Source organism: Danio aesculapii, chromosome 4 (genome assembly GCF_903798145.1).
Source record: "Danio aesculapii chromosome 4, fDanAes4.1, whole genome shotgun sequence".
Classification (NCBI taxonomy): domain Eukaryota; kingdom Metazoa; phylum Chordata; class Actinopteri; order Cypriniformes; family Danionidae; genus Danio; species Danio aesculapii.
The window spans coordinates 2,336,977-2,363,034 of record NC_079438.1 but is presented as its reverse complement, the minus strand read 5'-3'; the positions used below and the strand labels follow the sequence as shown (position 1 = coordinate 2,363,034).

The following is a 26,058-nucleotide window of genomic DNA, read 5'->3' as shown; positions in this document are numbered from 1 at the left end:
AAAAAAACAGGATATGGATAAAATATGGTAATTCTAATAGTTTAATACTTTTTAACACTTTATTTGACTTTTGGAAATCATCACGCGACCCCCCCAGAGGGTCCTGACCCCTACCTCAGATCTAGACCACACACGAAATCATTGTGCAAGATGGCGCCGACGACGATGGACTGTAGAAGCACTGTCACGAAAACAAATTCCTCGTATGTGTGAACACACCTGGAAATAAAGCTCTTTCTGATTCTGAATAGCAGACTGCACTCGACATTATAATTTACATTAGTAACACATCAAAAACTAAAATCAACAAACACATTGTTTGAAATCAAAATTAAATATAAAATGAATAGCAGGAGAGATACAAAAACTTTTAAATCTGTTTTAGCTACAGGGAGCCTTCCCAAATATACAGAGGATAGGGTCTGGTCTAAAAACTATTTTTTTCAAATGTAATATAAGGGGTTTTCTTTAGCACCTGAATATAAACAAATCAGACAAACCAGGATATTTCGGCTCCGATACTTTGCTGCATTTATTTACAACCGTTGCTAGCCATTTTGTTTGATGTGTAAAGAGCGTGTGCTGTGTGTTCATGCTAACGACATCAGACACCCTCCATTTTCTGGTTTGGTTGTTTAGAAAACAGGGAAACAGTAGTGAGGCTTTAATATGTTGTGTGTTTTATTCGACGGCACAGAGCAGCATTATAACTAGGGTTGTAACAATATACCGGTATGACGGTCTACCACGATTTGAACGTGCACGATTATCATACCATGAACAATTGCATATCAACGGTTTTAACATAAGATTTAAAAAATCACTTGCGCAACTTTTTTCCGCTTGGCGGGTCACGCTCTGAACTTGCGCACCTACACTCCCGTGCACATGCAGCAGAGATAATGGCAGAGCCGTAGGCTTTTTCGTCTGACCTCCATCCCCCGCCGAAAAAAAGTTAAAATCTGTAGTATGGGAGTACTTCGGATACAAAAAAAATGAACGAGGGATTGTTTTAGAGGACGGCTATCCGATTTGTAAAAAATGTGGGCGCAGAGTAGCCGCAAAAGGAGGCACTACATCAAACATGTTCGCTCACATTCGCGAACACCATCCCTCCATGCAGATAAAGGTAAGTTAAGTGTATATTTTCCATGACGCAGTGCGTGTACAGTATAACGTGGATGTCATGTAAAACGGGCAAATGACTGGATAAAAATAGATATGTTAATATCAACGTGCGAAAAGCGACTGTCAACGCGCTTTCTGCACGCATCTGTGTGGCCTGTTTTATCTGACATACAAAAGTCTGTCTGGGTTGCTACAGCAAATTACTTCATCTAGGCAGAACAAAGCAATCTCTGAAAATAGTAATGTTTGTCTTAGGGATAAGGTCCAGGATGAAATTAAAATGTACAAAGCTCTTCCCACCATCTCCACTGATGCTGACCCTCTGGATTGGTGGAAAAGGCATGGTGAAAAAATGCCTCTTCTGACAAATGTGGCCAGAAAGTGTCTTTGTATCCCTGCCACAAGTGTGCCTTCAGAGAGGATGTTCAGTACAAGTGGACACATTCTCTCACCTCAGCGGTCAAGATTAAGTCCTGAAAATCTCAACATGCTTACATTTCTTCATCACAACCTAGACTGAAAAAAAAAACAACGCTTTAAATACATGTTTACAGCCATAAACTTGGTATTGCACTTTTGGTCTCCCATTTATCCTGCTTATAAGGAAGGACAGTTTAAGTTTATTTTTGTCTAATCTTAAAAGACCTTGCTTGTTTATTCCTTCTAATTTAATTTATTAAAATGGGAGATTTTTCTGTTTATTTTTATAAAAGACTTCTATAGTTCTATTAAAATGGTTCTTTCAAAAGTTTGTTGAAATAAAACCTTTGTTCAGTCAGAAAACGTGTTCTTATTCTTTTCAGGGTCTCTGCTATGAGAATTACTATTTAATACCGTATACTGCGAAACCGTCAAACCGTGGTATTGTTTTAGACGATTATCATACCGTAAAAAATTCATACCGTTACAACCCTAATTATAACAGAAGCCTAAATGTATTTAACAGCGCTGCTGCTACTCCATGTGTTCTCGAGCTGAAGAACCGGCAGTGGTGGACTGGGGCATAATAAAAGCTCTGCTGTTTTCTGCTGCGTCGCACTCATCTCTGATTAGCAATTACTTCAGCGATTTTCTTGTTTTACTTCCACAGCTTTCAGCCTTAAGGCTGATTTAAACTTCTGCATCAAATGCACCCGTATGCTCCGGCGCAGCCTGCGTGTGGTCGCATAACCCACACCATGGCCGTCGCAGACACTGATGCGCACCTTTCGAAAAATGGAACTATAGCTCTGTGATTGGTCGGCTTGGTAGCGCTGATCGAGTGTGGGCGGCACTGAGAGCGGCACGAACCCGTTGGAGCGAGTGTTTACAAGTGTCGAGTCCGGTGATGGAGCTCCAGATAGAAACTGTTGTTTTGTGTTTACCTTATGATTAAAGTTGTTGCACGTCCGCCGGTTCCACCCTCAGCATGAGCCAGTTTGAGCTACTTCAACATTAAGGTAGCCTTCAGAAAAAGCAAAACACCAGCGAAGAAACTCGACACCGAAGAACATAAACACCTACTGCGAACTAGCGTTTCGGAAGTGTTACTGCAGAGCAACAGAGACAGCACACAGAAGTATAAATGCACGGCTACGCGAAAGGCTTGCGCCTGGCGTCATGCAGATCACTCGACGCAGAAGTGTAAACCAGGCTTTACTCTGCTTCATGCTACTATGATAATAAGTCGCTGCTGAAAAATCCAGCAGAAACCAGCCTAGGCTGGTTGGCTGGTTTTAGCTGGTTGACCAACCTGATTTTAGAGGGGTTTTGGGCATTTCCAGGCTGGTTTCCAGCCATTTTCAGCCTGGTCTTAGCTGGTCAGGCTGGAAAATGACCAGCTAAATCCACTAATGGTTTAAGCTGGTCATAGCTGGTTTAGCTGGGTTCCCAGCCTGGGTAGGCTGGTCAAGCTGATTTTAGCTGGTCATCACCCTGCCTAACCAGCTAAGACCAGGCTGGAAATGGCTGGAAACCAGCCTGGAAATGCCCAAAACCCCTCTACAATCAGGTTGGTCAACCAGCTAAAACCAGCCAACCAGCCTAGGCTGTTTTAAGCTGTTTTTTTTCAGAAGGGGTGTTTATGCAGGAGTCCTGGTGGACGATGAAGACACCACAACTCCAATGATTCCACACTTATGCCGAGTTCAGACTGCAGGATTTTCAAAGTAGTCGTGTCACAGATGTTTTCACACTGCATGACTATCTGGGCTAGCGTTTTGTTGCTGCTTTGTTTACGCTGCAAGATGGATCGGTGACAGGGGCTTTCACATTGCATGACTTTACGATAGGAAGAAACGCTGACAACTTCATCCAAACTACGTCTCACAGCCATCTTTTGTTATTAACTACATAACGAGAAAGAAGCCTTTAATGCGGTAGAAAATGTACATATTTGCTCACCTGGGTTTAAAGGGAATTAGCAACTTCTCCTCAACTTTCTTTTTTAACTTCTCTCTCAACCTCCCGCTGGCCTGCAGGTACACACACACAAGTGAATGCTGCTTTCTCATTGGCTGTAGACGATCGCCAATGTTATTTTCAGTCAAAACTCATTTCACACGGCATGATTTAAATCGGTTGATAGTTCACACTGTGTGATTGTCACTCACGTACACCGATTTGCCTGTGATTTCAGCAGGGGCGTAGTGGACATTTTAAAAGTGGGGGGCAGCTTTATGAAATCCAAAAGTTTACATTCCTAATCACCTGTTTCTGAATGGTCTGTCTCTAAAAGTGAGGGGGACGCATACCCTGCTACGCCCCTGGATTTCAGGCATTTGTCGGCGATTTCTCAAAACCTGTCGACGAGTTAAAATCGGGGCTAAAATCATGCAGTCTAAACTCGGCAATAGTCCACATACACCATTGTCTATTATGCATACACGCCCTCTAGTGGCAGAACTTACATACTGTGCCTTTAAGTGCAACAGTGCCAAAATATAAATCAAACTAGTAAGTGATTGATTAGCAAAACACGCCCCTTGTTGTTTAAATGACATACTGTGCCTTTAAATGTAATAACAGCTGCACACAGGGAGTCAGTGTTTGACTAGACACACCTAGTTTTGTTTTGTCAGTGTTATATAAGCTCCGTCAAACCTCCACCATGCGGTTCAGCTTGAATTAATTCAACTGAGAGTTCGGTGAGTTGTACCTTTCCATATATTTAATCATTGCTATGTGACTCGAAGTACATTTTATAATATCATATCAGTCATTATTGTCCGCTCATCATAAGAACACTGCTGTTTCCGTATTAAACAACTTTAGGAACGGTGAATGAACTTTATGGTGTTGTTTTTCCTCAGAATTTCATTTTCCTTGTCTATATTATCATTCCTGATGACACAGTATGTGTTGCTTTTTAGGAATTCAAAGTATTCTTTTCCCTTGTATGTTTTATGATAAATGTTGTTGTCATTTTACTATAAAGTTGTAGCTTGTGACTGTTATTATGCAGCATTTTAAACATTAATATGATTCGTGTTCTGTTTTGTAGCCTCAAGATCGTTTTCTGAAGGTCTTGGTCTAAAGGTATTTATACTTTGATTTATACTTTGACTTGTCGTGGTCTCAAGAGTAAAACTGTGCGGATATTGTTTAATCGTGGGTGTGTTATTCGATTTTATTGCTGACATCATTGCTGTGACTCAAATGCAGTCAATAGCTTGTTACTAATTTGATTCATGTTGTAGTTCTGTTGTACTTAAAGACATAGTATGTCATTTTCAGCACTACTATACTTACTACAAACTATATTCACTATAAAATATACGCATTACTATATTTACTATGAACAAAGGCGTAGTTTGATGACTGTTTTGAGTGTGGAATTGTGGGAATTGTGGTCTTTGTCATCTTACGGGACTCCTGCAAATCATGTTGATGAATGGATGTAGAGACGAGCTCAATGCAACACGAAAGCAGTGGAGTGACAGCACTAGTCTAGAGATAACACATTAAACTGATAAGAGTAATTCAAATAGGCCTTTGGTACAATGAAATGCTGATATTATCTTGTGACAAACTTACAGTGAAGTAAAAGTCATGTAAAATGTCGTCTTTCTTCTTTCAGATTTGAAATTGCCATTGCAGCACTGAAGAACACTTTCTCTAAAGTGAGCCTCAGTATGGACAGAAAGGAGGAGGATGGTGTTCAGTATCAGAAAAACAAAGGATCTTTTCCAGAGGCCTGCAGTTTAAAGAGTGACGAATCCATGAGTCAAACACAAACGCTTCAAAGATCCACCTGCATACTTACAAAGTGAGTGTGACGTTGTGTGTGTGTGCTGATTTTAGTGCATTATGAGGATAAAAATTTATATAGTGACATGGGTATGACCTGGGTATTACAATGTTGAAAACCCAACCCAGGCTCAATCTGAAAACGTACCTCTACAGAAGTTTCTGAAGACCGCGAAATACGTCCCGGCGGCTCGTTTGTCTGCTGTTTTTGCTTCCGCGAATCCACGAGAGGCCGCTGTGTACGCTTTTTGAGATCTCAAATTTTCCTCGCGAATGTCATTCGCGGCTGCAGTTCTCGCGCAAATCCACCAGAGGCCGCTGTTGACTGACTTCTTGACTGACTGAGTGAGTGATCGACTGACCCGCCCTCCCCCTTCCCTAGACCCAACCAATTTTATCGATTGACCCTTCCACCCACTTCCCTAAACCCAACCAACACGTTTCAAAAGCAATCCAGAAAAAGAAAAGCCCTCGTCTGCTTTTTTACCACGTTTTCAGATTTTACCACATTCTCACCCTGTTATTCACTTGTTTGTTTTATATTTTGGATTCTGTTTTTTGTCTTACCTGCTTTCTGGAACCGTTCTTCACCGGACTCGAACCCCGTTGTCAAGGTCAACTCCTCTCTGCGTCTCAAGTCAGCCGACGTACATGGCGCGCTAATAGGACAAACTGGTTGCAGCCAGAATGCCGTCCATAAGGAGGTAAGGGGTCAGCTGGTAAGCGCGAAAAGGAACGGCGTCACACCGCCCCGTAGCGTTCATTTAAAAAAATGAAATGCAGCCATGCGTACCTCTGGCTACGTAATTCATGGTCTCCAGAAACTTCTGTAGGGCTACGTTTTCAGAATGAGCCTGAAAGTTCAGGTTTCAGGGTAAACCCAAGGTACTGCTTTGTACTTTGTTACTACTACTTTGGAATAAAACTTATTTTTTCTTCAAGACGTCTTTTTTTCTTACACTTTACTATTAGACCACACTGCTCATGATCTAATTAACTCTTTGTGTTATTCTTTTTGATTCTGTTGTCTGGGTAGAGATGATCGTTCTGGAGAACTACAGCAGGATTCTCACCTACAAGTAGATGATGAACTACAGAGAATCAAAGACAAGCACAAAACCATCGCGAAGAGCAAGTATGAGGGATTGTTTGAGATCATCAATGTACAAAGGAATCAAACTCTCCTGAACAAGTGCTTCACACAATTCTACATCGTAGAAAGAGATAGTGAAGGAGTAAATGAAGAACATGAGTTTTTACGCATGGAGAGATTACCCAGATTACAGCGCTCACAGGACAATCCAATCTGTTGCATTGACATCTTTAAACACCCACCTGACCCAGAACTTGATGAGAAAGACCAGATCAAGACGGTTCTTACCAAAGGCATCGCTGGAATTGGAAAAACCATCTCTGTGCAGAAGTTCAGTCTGGATTGGAGTGAAGGGAAAGCCAATCAGGATGTAGATTTTGTGTTTGTGCTTCCATTTCGAGAGCTGAACTTGATTAAAGATCATCAGTACAGTCTTCACAGACTTTTACTCAAGTTTCATCCTGAACTTCAGGATCTGGAGCCCAAGATTTATGAGCAGTGTAGAGTTGTGTTCATCTTTGATGGTCTTGATGAAAGCAGAATCACACTGATGTTTTTAGATGAGGAGAAAGTTTGTGACGTGAATGAATCTTCATCAGTTGGTGTGTTGATATCAAGCATCCTAAAAGGAGATCTGCTTCCATCTGCTCTCATCTGGATCACCTCCAGACCAGCATCAACCAGTCAGATCCCCTTCAAATACATCAACCGTTTGACAGAGATTCAGGGATTCACTGACCCTCAGAAGGAGGAATATTTCCGGAAGAGAATCAGTGATGAAGATCAAGCCAACAGAATCATCTCTTACATCAGAAGAGTAAATAGCCTCCACATCATGTGCCACATACCCATCTTCTGCTGGATGTCAGCCACTGTGGTTCAGAAGCTCCTGGAAGAAGATCGGAGTGCGGAAATCCCTCAAACTCTGACTGAAATGTACATCAATTTCTTGCTATTTCAAATCAACAAGATGAACCAGAAGCATGAAGAAAGAGACCCTGAGAAACTCCTGCAGTCCAACAGAGATGTGATTGTAAAAGTTGCCAAACTGGCTTTCCAACAGCTGATGAAGGGCAATGTGATGTTCTATGAGGAAGACCTGATTGAGAGCGGCATAGACGTCAATGACACTTCGGTGTGTTCTGCGATTTGCCCTGAGATCCTTCAGGAGGAAACTGTTCTTCATCAGAGGAAAGTCTACAGCTTCATCCATCTGACCTTTCAGGAGTTTTTGGCTGCCTTCTATATTTTCCACTCCTATGTAACGAGAAACATGGAGCACATGGACTGTTTTCTAGACGAGAGAAACAAGGTTAAACTGAGTCGATCAAAAATCTGTTTGTTTCTGCTACTAAAATTAGTAGTTTCTAAAACTCTTCATACTGAAAGTGGACACTTGGATCTTTTCATGCGGTTCCTGTTGGCCATTTCGCAGGAGTACAATCAGATCCTTTTAGAGGATCTACTGCCACGCACAGAGTACAGCTCAAGTACTATCAGGGATTATCTCCGGCACATTAAAACCCTAATGACAGGATATTACTGCATTTCTGACAACAAATCCATGAGTCTGTTCTTCTGTTTGCTGGAAATGAAGGATCAGAGTCTATACGTGGAGGTTGAGAAGCTTGTAAAATCAGGCGAACATTCAAAGAACAGACAGTCTCAGGCTGTCTTCTCAGCAGTAGGCTACATGCTTCAGATGTCTGAGGATGTGCTGGATGAGTTTGAGCTCATGAAATACAATATATTAGATGATGATCGGAAGAGACTGTTACCAGCTCTAGCGAACTGCAGAAAAGCTCTGTAAGTATTCGTTTATATAATCACAGAATACTCAAACAAATGAGTACAGCTCTGGTTTAAAAAAATAGCTAGTAGCTAGACAGGATATGAAGTTGGAGAGAGAAACAAGGATAGGATCAGGAAAGGTCCACGAGCCAGTATTCAAACTCTGGACACCCAAAGCATATTGAAGCTATTGGTCAGCACAATAACCACTAGGCTGTTGCAGCTGACAATCTAGGCTAGTTTTTACAGCAGATGGTGCTCTAGGTTAGTTTCCAAAAGTAGATTGCACTCTAGGCAAGTTGTTAAGAGTAAATGGCACTCCAGGCTAGTTTGTAACAGCAGATGACACTCCAGGCTAGTTTTATTAACAGTAGATGATGCTCTAGGCTAGTTATAACAGCAGTTGGTGGTCTAGGCTAGTTTCTAAGAGTAGATGGCCTTTAAGGCTAGTTGTTGACAGTAAGTGGCACTCTACCCTGCTAAAAAAATCCATCTTAAACCAGCTTAGGCTGGTTGGCTAGATTTAGCTGGTCGACCAGCCTGGTTTTAGGGGGCTTTTGGCCATTTCCAGGCTAGAAAATGACCAGCTAAAACCAGCTTGACCAGCCTGGTTTAAGCTGGACATAGCTAGGTTGGTCAAGCTGGTTTTAGCTGGTTATCTCCCAGCCTGACCAGCTAAGACCAGGTTAGAAATGGCTGGAAACCAGCCTGGAAATGGTCAAAACCCCTCTAAAACCAGCCTGGTCGACCAGCTAAAACCAGCCAACCAGCCTAGGCTGGTTTAAGCTAGTTTTTTCAGTAGGGTAGGCCAGTTTGTAACAGCAGATAACACTCTAGGTTAGTTTCATTAACAAAAGATGGTGCTCTAGGCTAGTTTCTAATAGTAGATTGTGCTCTAGGCAAGTTGTTAACAGTACATGGCATTCTAGGCCAGTTTGTAACAGCAGATGACACTCCAGGCTTTATTAACAGTAGATGGTGCTCTAGGCTAGTTTCTAACAGTAGATAGCACTCTAGGTTATTTGTTATCAGCAAATGGCACTCTAGGCTAGTTTTTAACTGCAGATGACACTTCAGGCTAGTTTTATTAACAGTAGATGATGCTCTAGGCTAGTTATAACAGCAGATGACGGTCTAGGCTAGTTTCTAAGAGTAGATGGCCTTTAAGGCTAGTTGTTAAAAGTAAGTGGCACTCTACCCTGCTGAAAAATCCATCTTAAACCAGCCTAGGCTGGTTGGCTGGTTTACCAGCCTGGTTTTAGAGGGCTTTTGGCCATTTCCAGGCTGGTTTCAAGCTATTTCCAGCCTGCTCTTAGCTGGTCAGGCTGAAAACGGCCAGCTAAAACCAGCGTGACCAGCCTGGTTTAAGCTGGACATAGCTGGTTTTGGCTGGCTAGGCTGGTCAAGCTGGTTTTAGCTGGTCATCTCCCAGCCTGACCAGCTAAGACCAGGTTAGAAATGGCTGGAAACCAGCCTGGAAATGGTCAAAACCCCTCTAAAACCAGCCTGGTCGACCAGCTAAAACCAGCCAACCAGCCTAGGCTGGTTTAAGCTAGTTTTTTCAGTAGGGTAGGCCAGTTTGTAACAGCAGATAACACTCTAGGTTAGTTTCATTAACAAAAGATGGTGCTCTAGGCTAGTTTCTAATAGTAGATTGTGCTCTAGGCAAGTTGTTAACAGTACATGGCATTCTAGGCCAGTTTGTAACAGCAGATGACACTCCAGGCTTTATTAACAGTAGATGATGCTCTAGGCTAGTTTTTAACAGCAGATAGTGTTCCAGGTTAGTTTTTATCAGCAGATGACGGTCTAGGCTAGTTTCTAACTGATAGGCTTTTAGGCTAGTTGTTAACAGCAAATGGTACTCTAGGCTAATTTGTAACAGCAGATAACACTCCAGGTTAGTTTCATTAACAGTAGATGGTGCTCTAGGCTAGTTTCTAACCGTAGATAGCACTCTAGGTTATTTGTTATCAGCAAATGGCACTCTAGGCTAGTTTGGCACAGCAGAAGACTCTCCAAGTTAGTTTCATTAACAGTAGATGGTAAAATAATCATTAATAAAGTCATGAAACGTTTAGGTTAATAATAAGAATGTTCTTGAGGTATTTACATTACTCTTATGACATAAAACCCAATTTGCATGACTCCAAACACACAAGTGCTCTTCCTTGTGGTTTTTAAATGATGATTATGTTGAGTCTGATACGGACAGACGAATCGCTTGTCATTTGTTGGATCTTGTGTTGTTAGGACACTGTGTTAATATCACACAGGGTACACAACACTGAAAACAAGACTCCACCAGTCCTCCTGCTCACTGCATGATCTGATCTTGTGTTGTAGACTTGGAGGATGTTGCTTCTCTGATCAACAGTGTCCAAGTTTGGCTTCGGCTCTACAATCATCAAACTCCCAACTAAGAGAGCTGGACCTGAGTAACAATGACCTGCAGGATTCAGGAGTGAAGCTGATCTCTGCTGGACTGAAGAGTTCACACTGTCGACTCAACGTACTGAGGTCTGCTAGTCATACATTCTCTAAAAGAGACACACAATGTAAAAATATCAGTTCCTGAACACAGAAGTAGCATGTTTAAATGAAAGGAGAATCCTTGCTGTCTGTTTGAACCAAATGAAAGACAATTTGTTATGATATATAACAATTTAACAAGGTAATATGTCAATAGAAGGTGGTGACACTAGTAAACCACTTAAAAATAATATGTTATCTGATTAGTGGAATCCATTTGGTATTTTTGTTGTTGCCGAAGTCTTATTTTTTCCACTTTAAATAACCTTCAAATTCAAATCCCCCACATTCATGACCTTCCACAGTCATCATGCAAATAATAAAGAAATCATACATTTGTCTTCATCCTCCTCGTATGTCATTCTCCGTTACAGACTTGCGGGATGTCAACTCTCTGATCAGAGCTGTGACCGTTTGTCTTCAGCTCTACAATCCTCTAATTCACCTCTGAGAGAGCTGGACCTGAGTAACAATGACCTGCAGGATTCAGGAGTCAAGCGGCTCTCTGCGGGACTGAAGAGTTCACACTGTCAACTCAACACACTGAGGTTCGACTTTCACTGCCGATGCTGAAAATGTATTTAAAATCGGTCACTTGTTCACCGGTTGACTATTTTCTGTATGGTTAAAGGTGGATGATGAACTATATAGAACAACTTTAGATACTATAAACACAATAAGGCAACAGTTGTGTTCTAGATTTCTCAGATAGGCTCTGCTGGTTGATGCTTTTTTCCTCAAATTTTCATTGCCAAACTTAAGCCACTGTTTGTTTTGGTTCAATTTGGAATTGAGACTCCAACTTGGCCCCACCCTGATCCAGATTCAAGATATTTTTATAGCTCGGCCAAATACACATCTATGTAAAGCATGGGGTGTCAAAAGTACGCCCCACGAGCCGGATAAGGTCCGCAAACTAATTTAATGCGGACCGCGAGATGATTCTGTAAAGTGTCAAAACGATCTGCAATTTTTCAGTAAAAGAAACTGCTGTTCCAATTGTGTCCACTGAATGGCGCAATAGCAAACTGTTAGAACTGATCCAGAAGCCTGAATCAGCATCAGTTTGAACGCTATCTCAGAGAGAAAGACCTCATCTATACCACCAGGGGCGTAGATTCACTGTGCGTTCACACCGAAAGCGGTGAGAGCGTCCAAGGTCGCTCTGGCCGCCCTGGCCACAACGCTGTCTGCCTTCAGCTCCGGCGGCGAGAGCGTCAAACATCGCTACATTGATCTCGTATTTAAGGAGCCGTTGCAGCATATCAGTTACATTCCTGCACGCTTTCTAGCGTGAAAATGTTGCGCATTTCTTATCAAATTCATTCACCAATGGAAGATCAAGTTGCATGTGGAGTGGCTTTGCTCCACTTAATTATCCTATATGTCCATATGTCTGAAAAATCCTGAAGCAGCAATACTGTTTTGTAATGTCGCATGAGATTTCCGCGTCTTAAAATATATATATAACATTAATGCACATCAGTAACTCGCCAGCAACTTATTTAATGTATGTTCCTGTAAGAAAACATTGTAAGTAATTGAAAATCCGGAAACCGTGATAATCAAACCCCTGGGAACATCTGTGGTCGGAACCAAAGTTCACAGGTCTGTGTTCTCTGAACTCCTCTCAAGCGGTGGACTTCGTCATTCCGATTGCTTGCCGCCAAACCGCGTCATAGCTCATTACCATGAAGTTGACTTGATTTCAACTCTCCTTGACGCCCACACCGGCGAAGACGTGCCACGCTGCTCCTCGCCGCCGGCTCTCATTGAAAACGAATGACTTCCTACTTTGACGCTCTCGCCGCTTTCGGTGTGAGCTTACGGTTATGGTGGACGGAGGGGATGCGTCCCCACCAATATCCGCCAACTATTAAAATGTCTCCACCAATAATTTAATTCACTTAAAAAAAATCGCGCTGTCAATATTAAACTAGACATGCAGAAAGGGTTAAATCACGTTCTCTCCTTGGGTCGCACCCCCCCCCCCCCCCTTCCCCCACAAACACTTATGAACATTGTGATTGGCTGTGCCTTTCCCTGCGGTCATGTGAGAGGCTGTAGCTGCTTAAGATACAAACAGCGAGCGGCAAAATTGTGTAAGTGAATTTCCCGTGAAAGAATAAGGTGTGTGACACACAAGTGAGAATGGCGGCAGCAAACGAAGGTGGACATAAGGAGCTTTTTTCAACGAAAACTGGAAGTGTCCAAAACCCCTCTTAAACCTGTTTAAAACCTGGTTTAAGCTGTTTTTTTCAGTAGGGAAGACAGAAGTTGTGAATGTCAGAGTCGGAATGTGATGTTTAATTGGTATGACAGAAAATAAACGACTGATTTATGCCTTGATTTAGATTGGCCCTATGTAATCTCACTGGTCAGACCTGTAAAAGTTTGGCTTCGGTTCTACAATCATCAAACTCCCAACTAAGAGAGCTGGACCTGAGTAACAATGACCTGCAGGATTCAGGAGTGAAGCTGATCTCTGCTGGACTGAAGAGTTCACACTGTCGACTCAACATACTAAGGTATTTAAAACACGAATACAACTCGATTTAGCTCTAATCAAACTAAACACATCACTGAAGTCCTGTCCTTTACTTCTTGAGCACTTCATTTGGGAAAATGCTAGTTTACATCTTTATATAAAATACATACACTCACCAGCCACATGTTTAGCAGACGTACGTTGTGGTTTTAATCCTGTCCGAATCTGCCGTCTTTGCTCACACAACCACATTAAACATTACCTACTGTTTTTCAGCAAATTTGGTGGTCCTATGAGAAATCTAGTTTCGTCCAAATGAGAATGTCTGTGCTTGCCGAAAATGTTTTCACCATTGTTCTTGTGTGTTTTGATCAACGTGAACTACTGTATAATCTGTAGCGCACCGGTATTCTGGTTTCCGCTTTCTGTGCACCAATAATGGATGTAGATGTGTTTGCAACCCTGCAAAGAAATTTTAAAAATTTAATCGATAAGAAGAGCCAAATCAAGTAAATTGATAAGACTACTTTAAAGAGCCCATATTATACATGAAATAGGGTCATATTTAGGTTGTAAGGGTCTCCAACAACAGTCTAATATGCATGCAAGGTCATAAAACACTTTGATGGTCTTATAATCTGCATTTATTTTTACCTAATTATCCCAACGACTCCCATATGAATCGTTCAGCGATTCATTTGTTCCCAACCCCCTCCTCAGCGCGAAGCTAATCTGCGCTGATTGGACCGATGACAGCCTGCAGCGATTGGTCGACAGTGACAGGCTTCAGCACGAGACAGAGTGAAATGCCCAGCTGCTAATCAACTATATAAAAGTAGTCACAGTGCACACGCGCTTCATAGTGTAAGGCTTTTTTCACACACACACACACACACAACCCTCCTCAGAAGAACTGGGGGAAGCGACGCGAGTCTCTCTCTCTCCCTCTCTCTCTCTCACACACACACACACAACGCTCCTCAGGAAAACTAGGGAAAGCGACGCGAGTCTCTCTCTCTCTCTCTCTCTCTCTCTCTCTCTCTCTCTCTCTCTCTCTCTCTCTCTCTCTCTCTCTCTCTCTCTCTCTCTCACACACACACACACACACAACGCTCCTCAGAAAAACTAGGGAAAGCGACGCGAGTCTCTCTCTCTCTCTCTCTCTCTCTCTCTCTCTCACACACACACACACACACACAACGCTCCTCAGAACTAGGGAAAGCGACGCGAGTCTCTCTCTCTCTCTCTCTCTCACACACACACACACACAACGCTCCTCAGAAAAACTAGGGAAAGCGACGCGAGTCTCTCTCTATCTCTCTCTCTCTCTCTCTCTCTCTCTCTCTCTCTCTCTCACACACACACACACACACACACACACACACACAACGCTCCTCAGAACTAGGGAAAGCGACGCGAGTCTCCTGTCTCCTAGCTTACGATCACCATAGCAACGACAAACGGCAGTGGAACGCGAGCTCACAAAAGCCTTTAACGTTAAATCCGTAAACAAAGCGGCACGCGTCGCGTTTTTAACGTGGCTTACATGTGATAAGAGAATATAAAGAGTAACCGCGTGTACTGTACCAGGTTAACAAGTAACAAAACACAATAAATACATAATTTGCAAGCTAGAGTAAACGAGGCAACAATTTTAATCGCACTTACTTACACTAGTGAATAAACCTCAACCACTGACTCTTCACAGTTCACAACTCATCTTTGGGTAGAGACTGTCAATATTATCCATCTGAGCACAGCGTGACTTCATTCGACCGGCGGCGTCTGTGTGTGTGTGTCTAGTGTTTTTTCTGTGTTAGTGGGCGGGGCCGCAGGTTTCAAATCTCCCTGGTTTGCGCGCGTAACTACTGGCAAGGCTTGTGTTTCGTGGCTGCGTCATCGCGAAACACCTAATGACTCGTTATCATGACGACTCGTTTGAAGCACTATGAGTCGACTCTTTTATAGATGAATCAATAGTTTTAAACACTGTACACTTACAGATTTAAGCCTTAGCTGGATATTTCACTTCACTTAGAGCTGTGGTACACACTACATGGAAGGGCATTTTCAAAAACCCATAATATGGGCTCTTTATTCCAGTAATATCAAAAACACGGAAATGTCCTGTCCGAACCCAAACGTCGACTGAAAAGAATTGTGAATCAAACATTAAGAAAACTAGTCCCGTCCAAATAAGCCTTTAGTTCATCTTGTTCTGTGTTGTGTTTTGTTGTTGTTCTAAGTGAAGTTTATTTATAAACCAATTTCGAGAGGAGCGCGTGCTTATGATTGATAGCAGCTGGTCCTCATTAGCTAACGCATGATTCACCAATCAGACGATTCCTAAACCACTATAAATAACCAGAGTATCTTACCTTAGCCATCTTAAGCTGCGGTCACACTGGAGTTTGTGTGTGTGAAATTCTGTCGTACGGCGCTGCGAAAAGGGGCGGGATTAAACAAGATTATTAGACATTAATAAAAAGCGAGCGATTGCTCCAATGTTTTAAATTTCTGCCCAGAGAGGTCATGTTTTGATCCTCGATTGGTCTCATGCAGTCAAGTGATGCGATTTCGCAGGTCAGAGTTCACCAAGCTTGAACTTTGCACTGCAGCAACATGCGAAACTTGACGCATGACCCCGCGTTTCCGGTCTGACGCATTCGCGCGCGTATGAATGGAAGTCAATGGGAGGAAAAGCCCAGTGTGACCGCAGCTTCAGTCTTGAAGAATCCCCCCTTCCATCCCTACTCCTCCCATTTCCTTGTCAGGGCAGCATCATTGCCTCACAGCAAGAATGTCAATGGCTCAGATCTTACCTGGCCAAGTCGGCGTGTCTGTGTGGAGTTTGCATGTTCTCCCCGTGTTTGCGTGGGTTTTCCCGGGCTCTCCAGTTTCCTCCCACAGACCAAAAACATGTAACACAAGTAAATTGACAAAACTAAATTGACATTATAGACAAGCGTTGAATTCAGTATTCACTCTATAGCATTCATAATGTACCAGTATCAAGCAGGGGAGTTCTCGAGACCTACCTGAACTCGGACTCCCCTCTCGCCCTGGAACAGGGGGGAGCCCCGGACAAGAGGATCTCACAAGCTCAGGGCTCTCTCCCGGGACAGCATGCCAAACACCCTTCATAATCAATCATCAGCTAAGGGTGAACTCTTGAATTGACATTGAGTCTGGAAATAAGTGATCCCGCAAACACACACAAATGCTAATGAAGAAGCCCTGGTTCATAATAAAGTACAGCAGAGAAAGTGGAGCCTGTTACCTGCACAGGTCATTGTTTAAAACTGGTATCTGATTGGCAAACTAATCTGAGCTGTGTTTGCAGATTGTCTGGCTGTATGGTGACAGAGGACGGCTGTGGCTTTCTGTCTTCAGCTCTGAGTTCTAACCCCTCACACCTGAGAGAGCTGGATCTGAGCTACAATCATCCAGGAGATTCAGGAGTCAAGCTGCTCTCGGAAAAACTGGAGGATCCAAACTACACACTGGACAAGCTCAAGTATGTTTTTACAGTATTTACTGATGACGATCTTAAAGAGATTGTATAATATGTATCAATTGTAAAGGACAGCATGTTATGTTATTTACGTTAGAGTAGGAAGCAGGAAAACTCCCAGGCTGCGTCCGAAACCGCATACTTCCATACTATACAGTAGGCGAAAATCAGTATGCGAGCCGATCGTATGTCCGAACTCACAGAATTCGAAAATCGGCATGTGAGAAGTACCCGGATGACTTACTACTTCCGCCGAGATTCTGAAGTGTGCATCCCATGCACGCTGCGCCACCCATGATGGCCCGCGAAAGAATTCATGAATGGGACTGAAACGACGCAACTGCCGCAGGTAGGTCACGTGACCATGACAAAATGGCGGATGTAGTACGTCCGAATTCCATTCATACTTCTCACATTCATACTGTATAGAACGTACTATTCTAACGCTCGAGTAGTGCGTTTAAATTCAAATGCAATACCTACTAGGTAGTAGGCGGTTTCGGACGCAGCCCCAGTTTATAATTGTCTAGAATACAGCATATGTAAACATACGGCAATGACATAATCATCACTTCCTTACAGATACTGTTTACTAACAAGGTTAGTGCCATTTATTGGCTTTTCGTGGATGTGTGTAACATTTAATGAATTTGACAATCCTTTCATGCTCTCTGTGTGAGTTACGCCTGTTTCACACCGCAAGCGAAAGCAGTGCGTGAGCAGAGCGTGCGCAGCGCGTATGGAGAGCAGAAGCATCATGCCTTTCACACCAGCTGCGTCTGCAGCGCGCAGCTTTTCGGCAGCTGCTGCAGAGATCAATCTATCTCTGTCTATTCTATCTAGTTACATATCTGTCTATATATACAAATACACTTTTAAAAAAACTTTTCGTCTGCACCAAGGCTCGTGGCAACCTCCTCCTATGCTGTTTCTTTAACCTGCAAGTCTTTATTTTACAAATGATATAGATCATACAGTACTGTCTGCTTCTCAAGCTCTATGAGGAGTGTCATTCATGTCTGGTGGGCTCAGAAGACAATCGCCTGTGATATCATGCCATTGGGTTTTTGATTGTCAGGTTGTTGTAGGCCTAGTTATAATAATATTTAAACAATATAGTTATAATGATATTTATATATGATCAAACTAGTGCTACTTTCTCCGCTTCAGTAATGTCCAGCGGCAGAGTAACAGCTCGCGCAAAGGATTAGACAGACAAAAGTAATCAATGCATGCCCTTCTTTTATTTATTTTCGTGTTGTCCGGTTCACAGTGCAAACAGTTCCCGGGTGGAATAACTTGAGTGAACATAAAACAAAGGCGAATAAAGCTTTATTCTTCTGCTTCAGCTGCACAGCACACGGCGAGCTCACATCATCCAGCATGCGTGTGGAACTACACTACCCACAATACACTTCGCTATGGACTACAACTCCCGTAAATAAATATTCCGGGCCTAAATAAATGTTTGTTGCAGTTTTTAATCGTTTAAGTACATTTGATTGACTATATATATATATATATATATATATATATATAAATCAGTGGATATTATTACCGCATTTATTGGGTAAAATTGCTACTTTTTACTGTCATTCAATGTGTTTTGGTCATTATCAATGCACTATCACTTTAATTGAGCGTGAGCAGCGCGGCAAAAATAGACCCAGCGCCGAAACTATCGCGGCACCGCTGCTTCAGCGACGCTCACGCCTCGCATTGACGCGCTGCTGCTGCGTGCGGTATGAAAGCTCTAATCTGTTAACATGGACGCCGAAAAAACACGCACTGCTCACGCGCTGTTGACGCTTGCGGTGTGAAACAGGCTTTAGGTTTAAATACAGAGGTTGATAGGAAACCCTATAAACATACAAATATGTCTTTGTATATTTACTAGAATGTGACACTATTATCTGTTATTTTTTATAGTGTGGAAAATGGAGGAGAGTTCAGGATTACAGCAGGACTACATAAATGTATGTCTCCCACACACACACTTGTAATGCTATCTTTATGGGGTCTTCCCATGGATGTAGGGATTTTTATACTGTGCAGATTGTACTCTTCCCCAGACCCTACATGTAAACCCAGCCTTCACCACAAACAAGCTGCATTGATATATTTTCAGGATACTTCATTCTTATGGGCTGTTTCCTCATGGGACTAAAAAGATGTCGCCACAAGATTAAAGTTGTACTGGTATAGCTATGTATAGGGAAACATTTGGTCCCTACAATTTAAGGAATACAAGGTACACACACATGTTGGGTTTTCATGTTTTATAGGGTCTTCAAATAAACATAATTTTAACACTGTACAGACTCTACACTCACTGGCCACTTTATTAGGTCCAACTGCTCGGTAACACAAATTTCTAATCAGCCAATCATATGGCAGCAACTCGATCAATGGTCAAGACGATCTGCTGCAGTTCAAACCGAGCATCAGAATGGGGAAGAAAGTTGATTTAAGGGAAAGTGACATGGTTGTTGGTGCCAGACGGGCTGGTCTGAGTATTTCAGAAACTGCTGACCTACTGGGATTTTCACGCACATCCATTTCTAGGGTTTACAAAGAATGGTCTGAAAAAGAGAAAATATCCAGGGAGCGGGAGTTCTGTGGGCGCAAATGCCTTTTGGCTAGACTGGTCCAGCTGATAGATAGGCAACAGTAGCTCAAATAACCACTCGTTACAACCGAGGTCTGCAGAAGAGCATCTCTGAACACACAACACGTCCAATCTTGAGGCGGATGGGCTACAGCAGCAGAAGACCACACCGGCTGCCGCTCCTGTTAGCTAAGAACTGGAAACTGAGGCTACAATTCACACAGGCTCACCAAACCTGGACAATAGAAGATTGGAGAAACGTTGCCTGGTCTGATGAGTCTCGATTTGTGCTGCCACATTCGGATGCTCAGCTCAGAATTTGAAACATGAAACAACATGAAAGCATGGATCCATCCTGCCTTGTATCAACAGTTCAGGCTGGTGGTGGTGTAATGGTGCGGGGGCACACTTTGGGTCCATTAGTACCAATTGAGCATGGTGTCAACGCCACAGCCTACCTGAGTATTGTTGCTGACCATGTCTATCCCTTTATGACCACAGTGTCTCCATCTTCTGATGGCTACTTCCAGCAGGATAACGCACCATGTCATAAAGCGCAAATCATCTCAGACTGGTTTCCTGAACATGACAATGAGTTGACTGTACTCAAACGGCCTCCACAGTCACCAGCTCTTAATCCAATAGAGCACCTTTGGGATGTGGTGAGGAATATTTCCAGTACCTTGTTGAATCTATGCCACTGTAATGTGAAGGGGGCGCTGACAAGGAGGTGCGTATCCAAACGCAGGGTTTATTAGGAAAATGGTCAGGCAAGCAACGGTCAACACAGGAGCAAACAGATATATGCAGGAAATCCAGAGTGGTGGTCAATAAACAGATGGTCAAAAGGCATGCAGCATACAACGTAAATAAACAAACAAAACAAAGCAAGGGTCAAACACGGAAGGCAAGGCAAGGGAAACGCGTCGTATTGTTTACAAACAGATAAACAAGACACGGCACAGATGTGTGTGAGAGTGCTCTCTTTATAGTCCATGTAATCAGTTCATGAGCGGCTTCAGCTGTGAGTGTTTGCAGTCAGAGAGGATCTAGGCCAGGTGTGTGAGTGGTACATGACTGGATCTTGTAGTTCTTTTGCTGGCAGATTTGTAGTTCTCCAGCGATCTACATTGGCTAGATCGCTGATGACTGTGACAGCCACGAAGGATTAGGCAGTTCTGAAGGCAAAAGGGGTCCAACATAAAGGTCTGCATTCCCGCAGCTGTTAGCGGAAATGGGCGCGGCGGGTAGAAAAGGGGGCAGGGCGGGGCGGGCAGAGGGACAATAAATGCTGAATATAAGCGGCAGCGGTCGGGTTCGGATTAAAACCTGGCGGGATTCAAAATTTAGTCCCGCGCAGATCTCTAGTCCAACCCGTTACTAGTAAGGTGGCCAGTGAGTGTATATCTCCCTACCCGAACCCAAACCTAAAAGCAGTCCAGAGAGCAAACATTCTACAGATTTACATTTTCATAATACTTCATTTTCTATGATTTATGAGCCATTTTTCTCCTGGGGACCAAAAACAAAGTCCTCACAAGGACAAAAAGTGCTGTCATTGCTATACTTGTGGGGACATTTGGTCCCTGCAATGTGATTATTGTGATAAATGCCCCTTTTCTTCTGTTTTCAGATTTCCATTTTCTGACACTGGATCCAAACACAGCGAACACCAATCTCATTCTGTCCGAGGAGAACAGAAAGGCCACATATGTGGAAGAGAATCAACCATATCCGGATCTTCCTGAGAGATTTGACAAGCGTCCTCATGTCCTGTCTAGAGAAGCACTGCCTGGACGCTGCTACTGGGAGACTGAATGGACCGGACAGGCCGATCTAGCCATCACATACACAGGAATAGGCAGGAAAGGAAAGGATGCTGACTGTGTGTTTGGATTCAATGATAACTCCTGGTGTCTGATCTGCTCCGACGACACATTCGGACTTTGGTACGGTTATAACCACATTGACACGCGTGTGTCCGCAGGCTCCTGCAAGAGAGTAGGAGTGTATGTGGACGAGTCGGCCGGCTCTGTGTCGTTCTACAGTGTCTCTGACACGCACACGCTCACACACATATACTCATTCACCTCCACGTTCACTGAACCACTCTATGCCGGATTTGGGTTCATGGTTCATGACTTGAACTCCACAGTGACTCTGTGTCCGATGAACAAACCTGTAAGCAACAACACAGAAGTCACAAAATAATAAGTCTACACTGACCTACTTATAGCCGACACGGTGGCTCAGTGGTTAGCACCGTCGCCTCACAGCAAGAAGGTCGCTGGTTCGAGTTGGCATTTCTGTGTGGAGTTTGCATGTTCTCCCTGTGTTGGCGTGGGTTTCCTCCGGGTGCTCCGGATTCCCACACAATCCAAACACATGCGCTATAGGGGAATTGAGGAAACTAAGTTGGTCGTAGTGTATGAGAGTGTATGGGTGTTTCCCAGTGCTGGGTTGCAGCTGGAAGGGCATCCGCTATGTAAAACATAAGCTTGATAAGTTGATGTTTTGTTTCGCAGTGGTGACCCCAGATTAATAAGGGATAAATCCAAAGGAATATGAAACGGTATTCAATACGTCACCGATACGTCACAACTTAACAAGCGGATACTCGGCTGTAAACCAAAACGGAAAATGGTTTGTAAGAAATAGTTGATTATTATTTTATTTAATAATATAAATAATTTTGTTAAGACTTTTTAAATGTAACTCATTAACTAAATTATATTGATTAAAAAAACAAGGCCTTTTAAGTGTTTTCTATAGTTTTAATTTTATTAACCGTGAACCAGTCGATAGGGGTCATTTTACCAGTATTGCCATGACAGCACAGTAGCGCTATTGCAAGCAGCAGGAACAAATATGCTACATAGATATGTCCTGTCGGCACATTATTTGAGTGGACTTTGTTTTTACGGTGCGCAGAGTATTAAGCTAGTTTTATCTTTGATCGTAGCGCATGCGCAAGCTATTCAATTGTGCGCTCTGCTACTCACGCAACAACCTGGCTTTGCGCAGCACAAGCCATTGAAATGAATGGGTTTCATAGCGGCGCAACATAGCTCTTAATTTAAAAAAAACACCAAAACTGCAATTTTAAAAATTGGTTCATCCCTATAAACATATAGATGAAAATATTACATATGATTAAGATGATTTCTGGGGCTTGGATGAGCCTATGTTATCAGTTTGTAATTAAAGTGCCTTCGAATGTGGTAATTGACCAATCAGAATCAAGTATTCCAGACAGCTGTGTGTATGTATACTGTGTATAAATACTGCAAATTCAGTCATTTAAATGTTTGGGCTTGTTTGATTTTGCACTACATTCAGAGTTATGGTTAAAATAATATTGTTCTTGAAATAAATAACAAGAAATGAGCAGCATTTATCAACAAAGTCGTTTATTCCACTGTCACAACCCTGTATATATATGTATATATATATATATATATATATATATATATATATATATATACACATATATGTATGTATATATGTATAGTTTCATTTTTTGAGAGGTGTGCGTCAGCATTGGCAACGGCTAAGCGACCACGCTCAGGCTGCGCCGATGCATGACACAGAATTATAAATCATTTTACTATAATCCACCATTCTTTTCCAGAACCAGTTTGAACTGGAATGTGAATGATAGTTGGAATTGTCGAGACAAGGAGAGCAAACTGGTTAGGTGTAAGTTGATATAAAGATATAAACTTATTGGTAGACTTTATGGTTGTGCTTATTTTAATAAGATATATCATTATATCAATATTATTAGCCTTCTTAAGCAATATTTCTTTTTCGATAGTCTACCCAACAAACCAATTATATATAGTTATACAATGACTTGCCTAATTACCATAACTTGCAAGGTTAACCTAATTAATAGGGGTGTGACGAGATCCCGAGCTACGAGATCTTGCGAGACTACATTGCGACGAGATTTCTCGTTGAGGTGAAAAGTTCTCTCGTGGGTTGTGTTGGGGTTTAAGATAAACAGTTTAAGAAAAAGTCTGGTGTGTCAGATGAAGAGAGGACTCAGAGTCGAAGATGCAATTAAAAATGAAAAATTTACTGAAGATAGTTTGCAGTTCTATGGAAGAAGGGCTTCACACTCAAGCTGAGTTCGTAGGCCGATCTGATTTACAGTACAACAATGCAGCAGTTATACTCTTTACACAAGCCCAGAAAAGGTGGGATCCAGGTAAACAGTCCTCATTGGTTATAGCTAAAATAGACAATTCTAAATGTGTGCGTCAATGAAGTATCGTATCTAGCTTCAGATATGGATGGCGGCATGGTTCTTGAGGGTCAAGCCGACCCTAAACTATTAAGAGCTGATCTCCGACCTGTAAGAAAACTAAACCATGGAAACAATAGACGCAAGAGACAATCTGTTGTGGATCAAGGTTGCTTCTTGTACGTTCAGCTGTCTTATCAAACTGGTTTAATCAACATTCGGCTACAACCTCCTCACTACACACAGTCTATCTAACATAAAAAGGAATTACTTTAGAAAGAATTAACAATAAAAACAGCTAAATTACTGTAGACAATATCATGACAAAAAGAAACAGGTGTTTTCCCCCTCCTCAGCATCGGTGATTCCGTTCAGTGGGAGAGAGAGGGCTCTCCATGACCTATGACCTGGTTTTTGTGTGTCTCCTGAAAACAAAGTTAAAATAAAGAGAGGAGCAAGGACACTGAACATTCTTACATAAAGCAGTGTGTTACTTATTCATTGGTTCGAATCAATTTCAAAGTTCAATATTCAAATAATCAAACAATTATATTTAATAAAAGTACTGAGAAACGGGGTGATGAGAAAAGGATAAACGTTGATTCACGTTGAGATGGATTTGAAGGAAGAAATCCGAAGCCTTCAGTTGTGATGGTATGATGGAGCGTGAGGGTAAATTTAGCACTGAAGATTTGAGGCAGGATCAAACCAGGGATCAAAGGTTGCCGCGTCCAAAAGCTAAGGCTACAATTGCCACCACGCAAATTACCACGGTTCGTAACCATGTGATGGAATAGCACTTTAGATATGCTGAAAGTCATAATCGTCGTAAACTAATGGAATTAAAATCTTCCAGATTACCGGCTGGTCTAATGGTTGGAATAGACAGGGCAAGAGACCTGCTGCACTGCTATCCACTGTGTCTGCATTCAGACCCGGGGATTCAGGAGTCCTCCTCATTTATAGTGTTTATATAAACGTGATTATCTTTATAATGATAGAACAAATTGTGATTATGTGTATATTCATTCATTCATTTTTGTTTCGGCTTAGTCTTGTCAGGTCCACCCAGTTGGTCCAATGGAGAGGCGTCCACAAGTGGATGAAGGTTCAATGTCTGTTCGGTCTTTCCAGTGCACAATGTTGATTTACTTTAAATTTAACTCATATCTGACTCCAATTTGAATATGAGGTGGTTTAGAATATTACTATATTTATCTTTTGTTTCATCTGACTCCAATTATAAAACATTAAGAAGATTAGATCAATATATAATTTAGATAAATGCTTGAACCTTTTATCTTCACTCGTAATTATTACATTTGTTCATTCGGGTGCTCATGTCGCTCAGAGAAATCGCCCCGGCCGACGGCGTCCCTCACGGTCACACTCTTGTCAGTCTTGAATACTAAACAGAGGTAGATGACTACTACTTTTAGATGGCCGCTCCCATGCTTGCTCATTCTAAAGTATTTTTGATTAGTCCTCCTTAGATGAACACCCTTGAGTAAAGACAATATGATTACCAATCAGAGGTTAGGGCCATCATTATAAATGTAACCGACTACTGTACTCTATAATTATTTTGGTTTGGCCAAGCGCATGGTTTCCCATATACACTTAATTTAGAATAACATTACTTTCAAACAAGGGTCGGGTACCCTATCTAGGTTAGTCGTGCAACTCCTTGTTGTCCTAGACGGAAGTTAGCGCCCTTTCCATCTAAGTACACTTAAATCAATATCAAGAGTCAGTCGGATCCCTAAAATACAATTAGTGTGCCCAATGCTCCATCTCAACTGGATTTTAGTCCATCTACTGACCTTTAAAACATTTAGAAACTTTCCCTTAAGTAGTAAATCCAAGAATCCCCTCGAGGAAAGGGGTGTTTAGAATAACACTAGGCATTTGCATTAAGTGGAAGAGTTTCTGCCTATAGGAAAGGCACACCCTTTGCAGTGATTCAAAAGATACCTCAAGTTATATAGGGAATGAAACCATTGTACCAGTCGCACTGAGACATTTCAAATGATATCAAACATGATAGATAAAGTGACTTGGATTGACTGTGTGGGTAGAGTGAGAAGGGGCTGGGTGACCAAGGGGTGCTTCGGGAGATGTTTCAAAGGTAAATGGAGGAAAGGAGGGGAGCTAGGTTTCCCGCATTCCCACCTGGTGGGTTGTGGAGCCGATTGTCTCTGTTTTCAGCTCATATTTGAATTGTCAAAGACATCAAAGTATTTGTGGTATCTCAAGTCTTACAGTCTCTATTTCAGTGTTCGCCTCTTATGTGTATATATTATATAACATTACAAATAGCCTATTGTATATGTAGCAGGACATTAAATTACTTTGCATTTTAACTTTGTAAACTATAAAATCATGGGTCTCATGGTTTGTGTCTCATTTTGTAAGCCAACTGACAGTT

At 42.2% G+C, this 26,058-nt stretch overlaps 1 protein-coding gene across 1 annotated transcript; it reads left to right on the top strand.

Moving 5' to 3' along the window:
- The first annotated feature begins 5,189 nt into the window (after window positions 1-5,189).
- On the top strand, window positions 5,190-22,760 carry LOC130222758 (NACHT, LRR and PYD domains-containing protein 12-like). The gene is made up of 8 exons (XM_056455293.1): window positions 5,190-5,374; window positions 6,392-8,254; window positions 10,586-10,759; window positions 11,146-11,319; window positions 13,126-13,299; window positions 16,603-16,776; window positions 18,703-18,749; window positions 21,015-22,760. Exons 1-8 carry the CDS (start codon window positions 5,241-5,243, stop codon window positions 21,590-21,592), a joined length of 3,318 nt encoding a protein of 1,105 aa, XP_056311268.1. The 5' UTR covers window positions 5,190-5,240; the 3' UTR covers window positions 21,593-22,760.
- Window positions 22,761-26,058: the final 3,298 nt, after the last annotated feature.

Bases quoted from the DNA above. Each gene is read 5' to 3' on its own strand.
- LOC130222758 (XM_056455293.1), top strand. From the start codon at position 5,241: ATGGACAGAAAGGAGGAGGATGGTGTTCAGTATCAGAAAAACAAAGGA. The intron at 16,777-18,702 runs GTATGTTTTTAC...TATTTTTTATAG, and splicing joins TACACACTGGACAAGCTCAA to TGTGGAAAATGGAGGAGAGT. The intron at 18,750-21,014 runs GTATGTCTCCCA...TTCTGTTTTCAG, and splicing joins TACAGCAGGACTACATAAAT to ATTTCCATTTTCTGACACTG.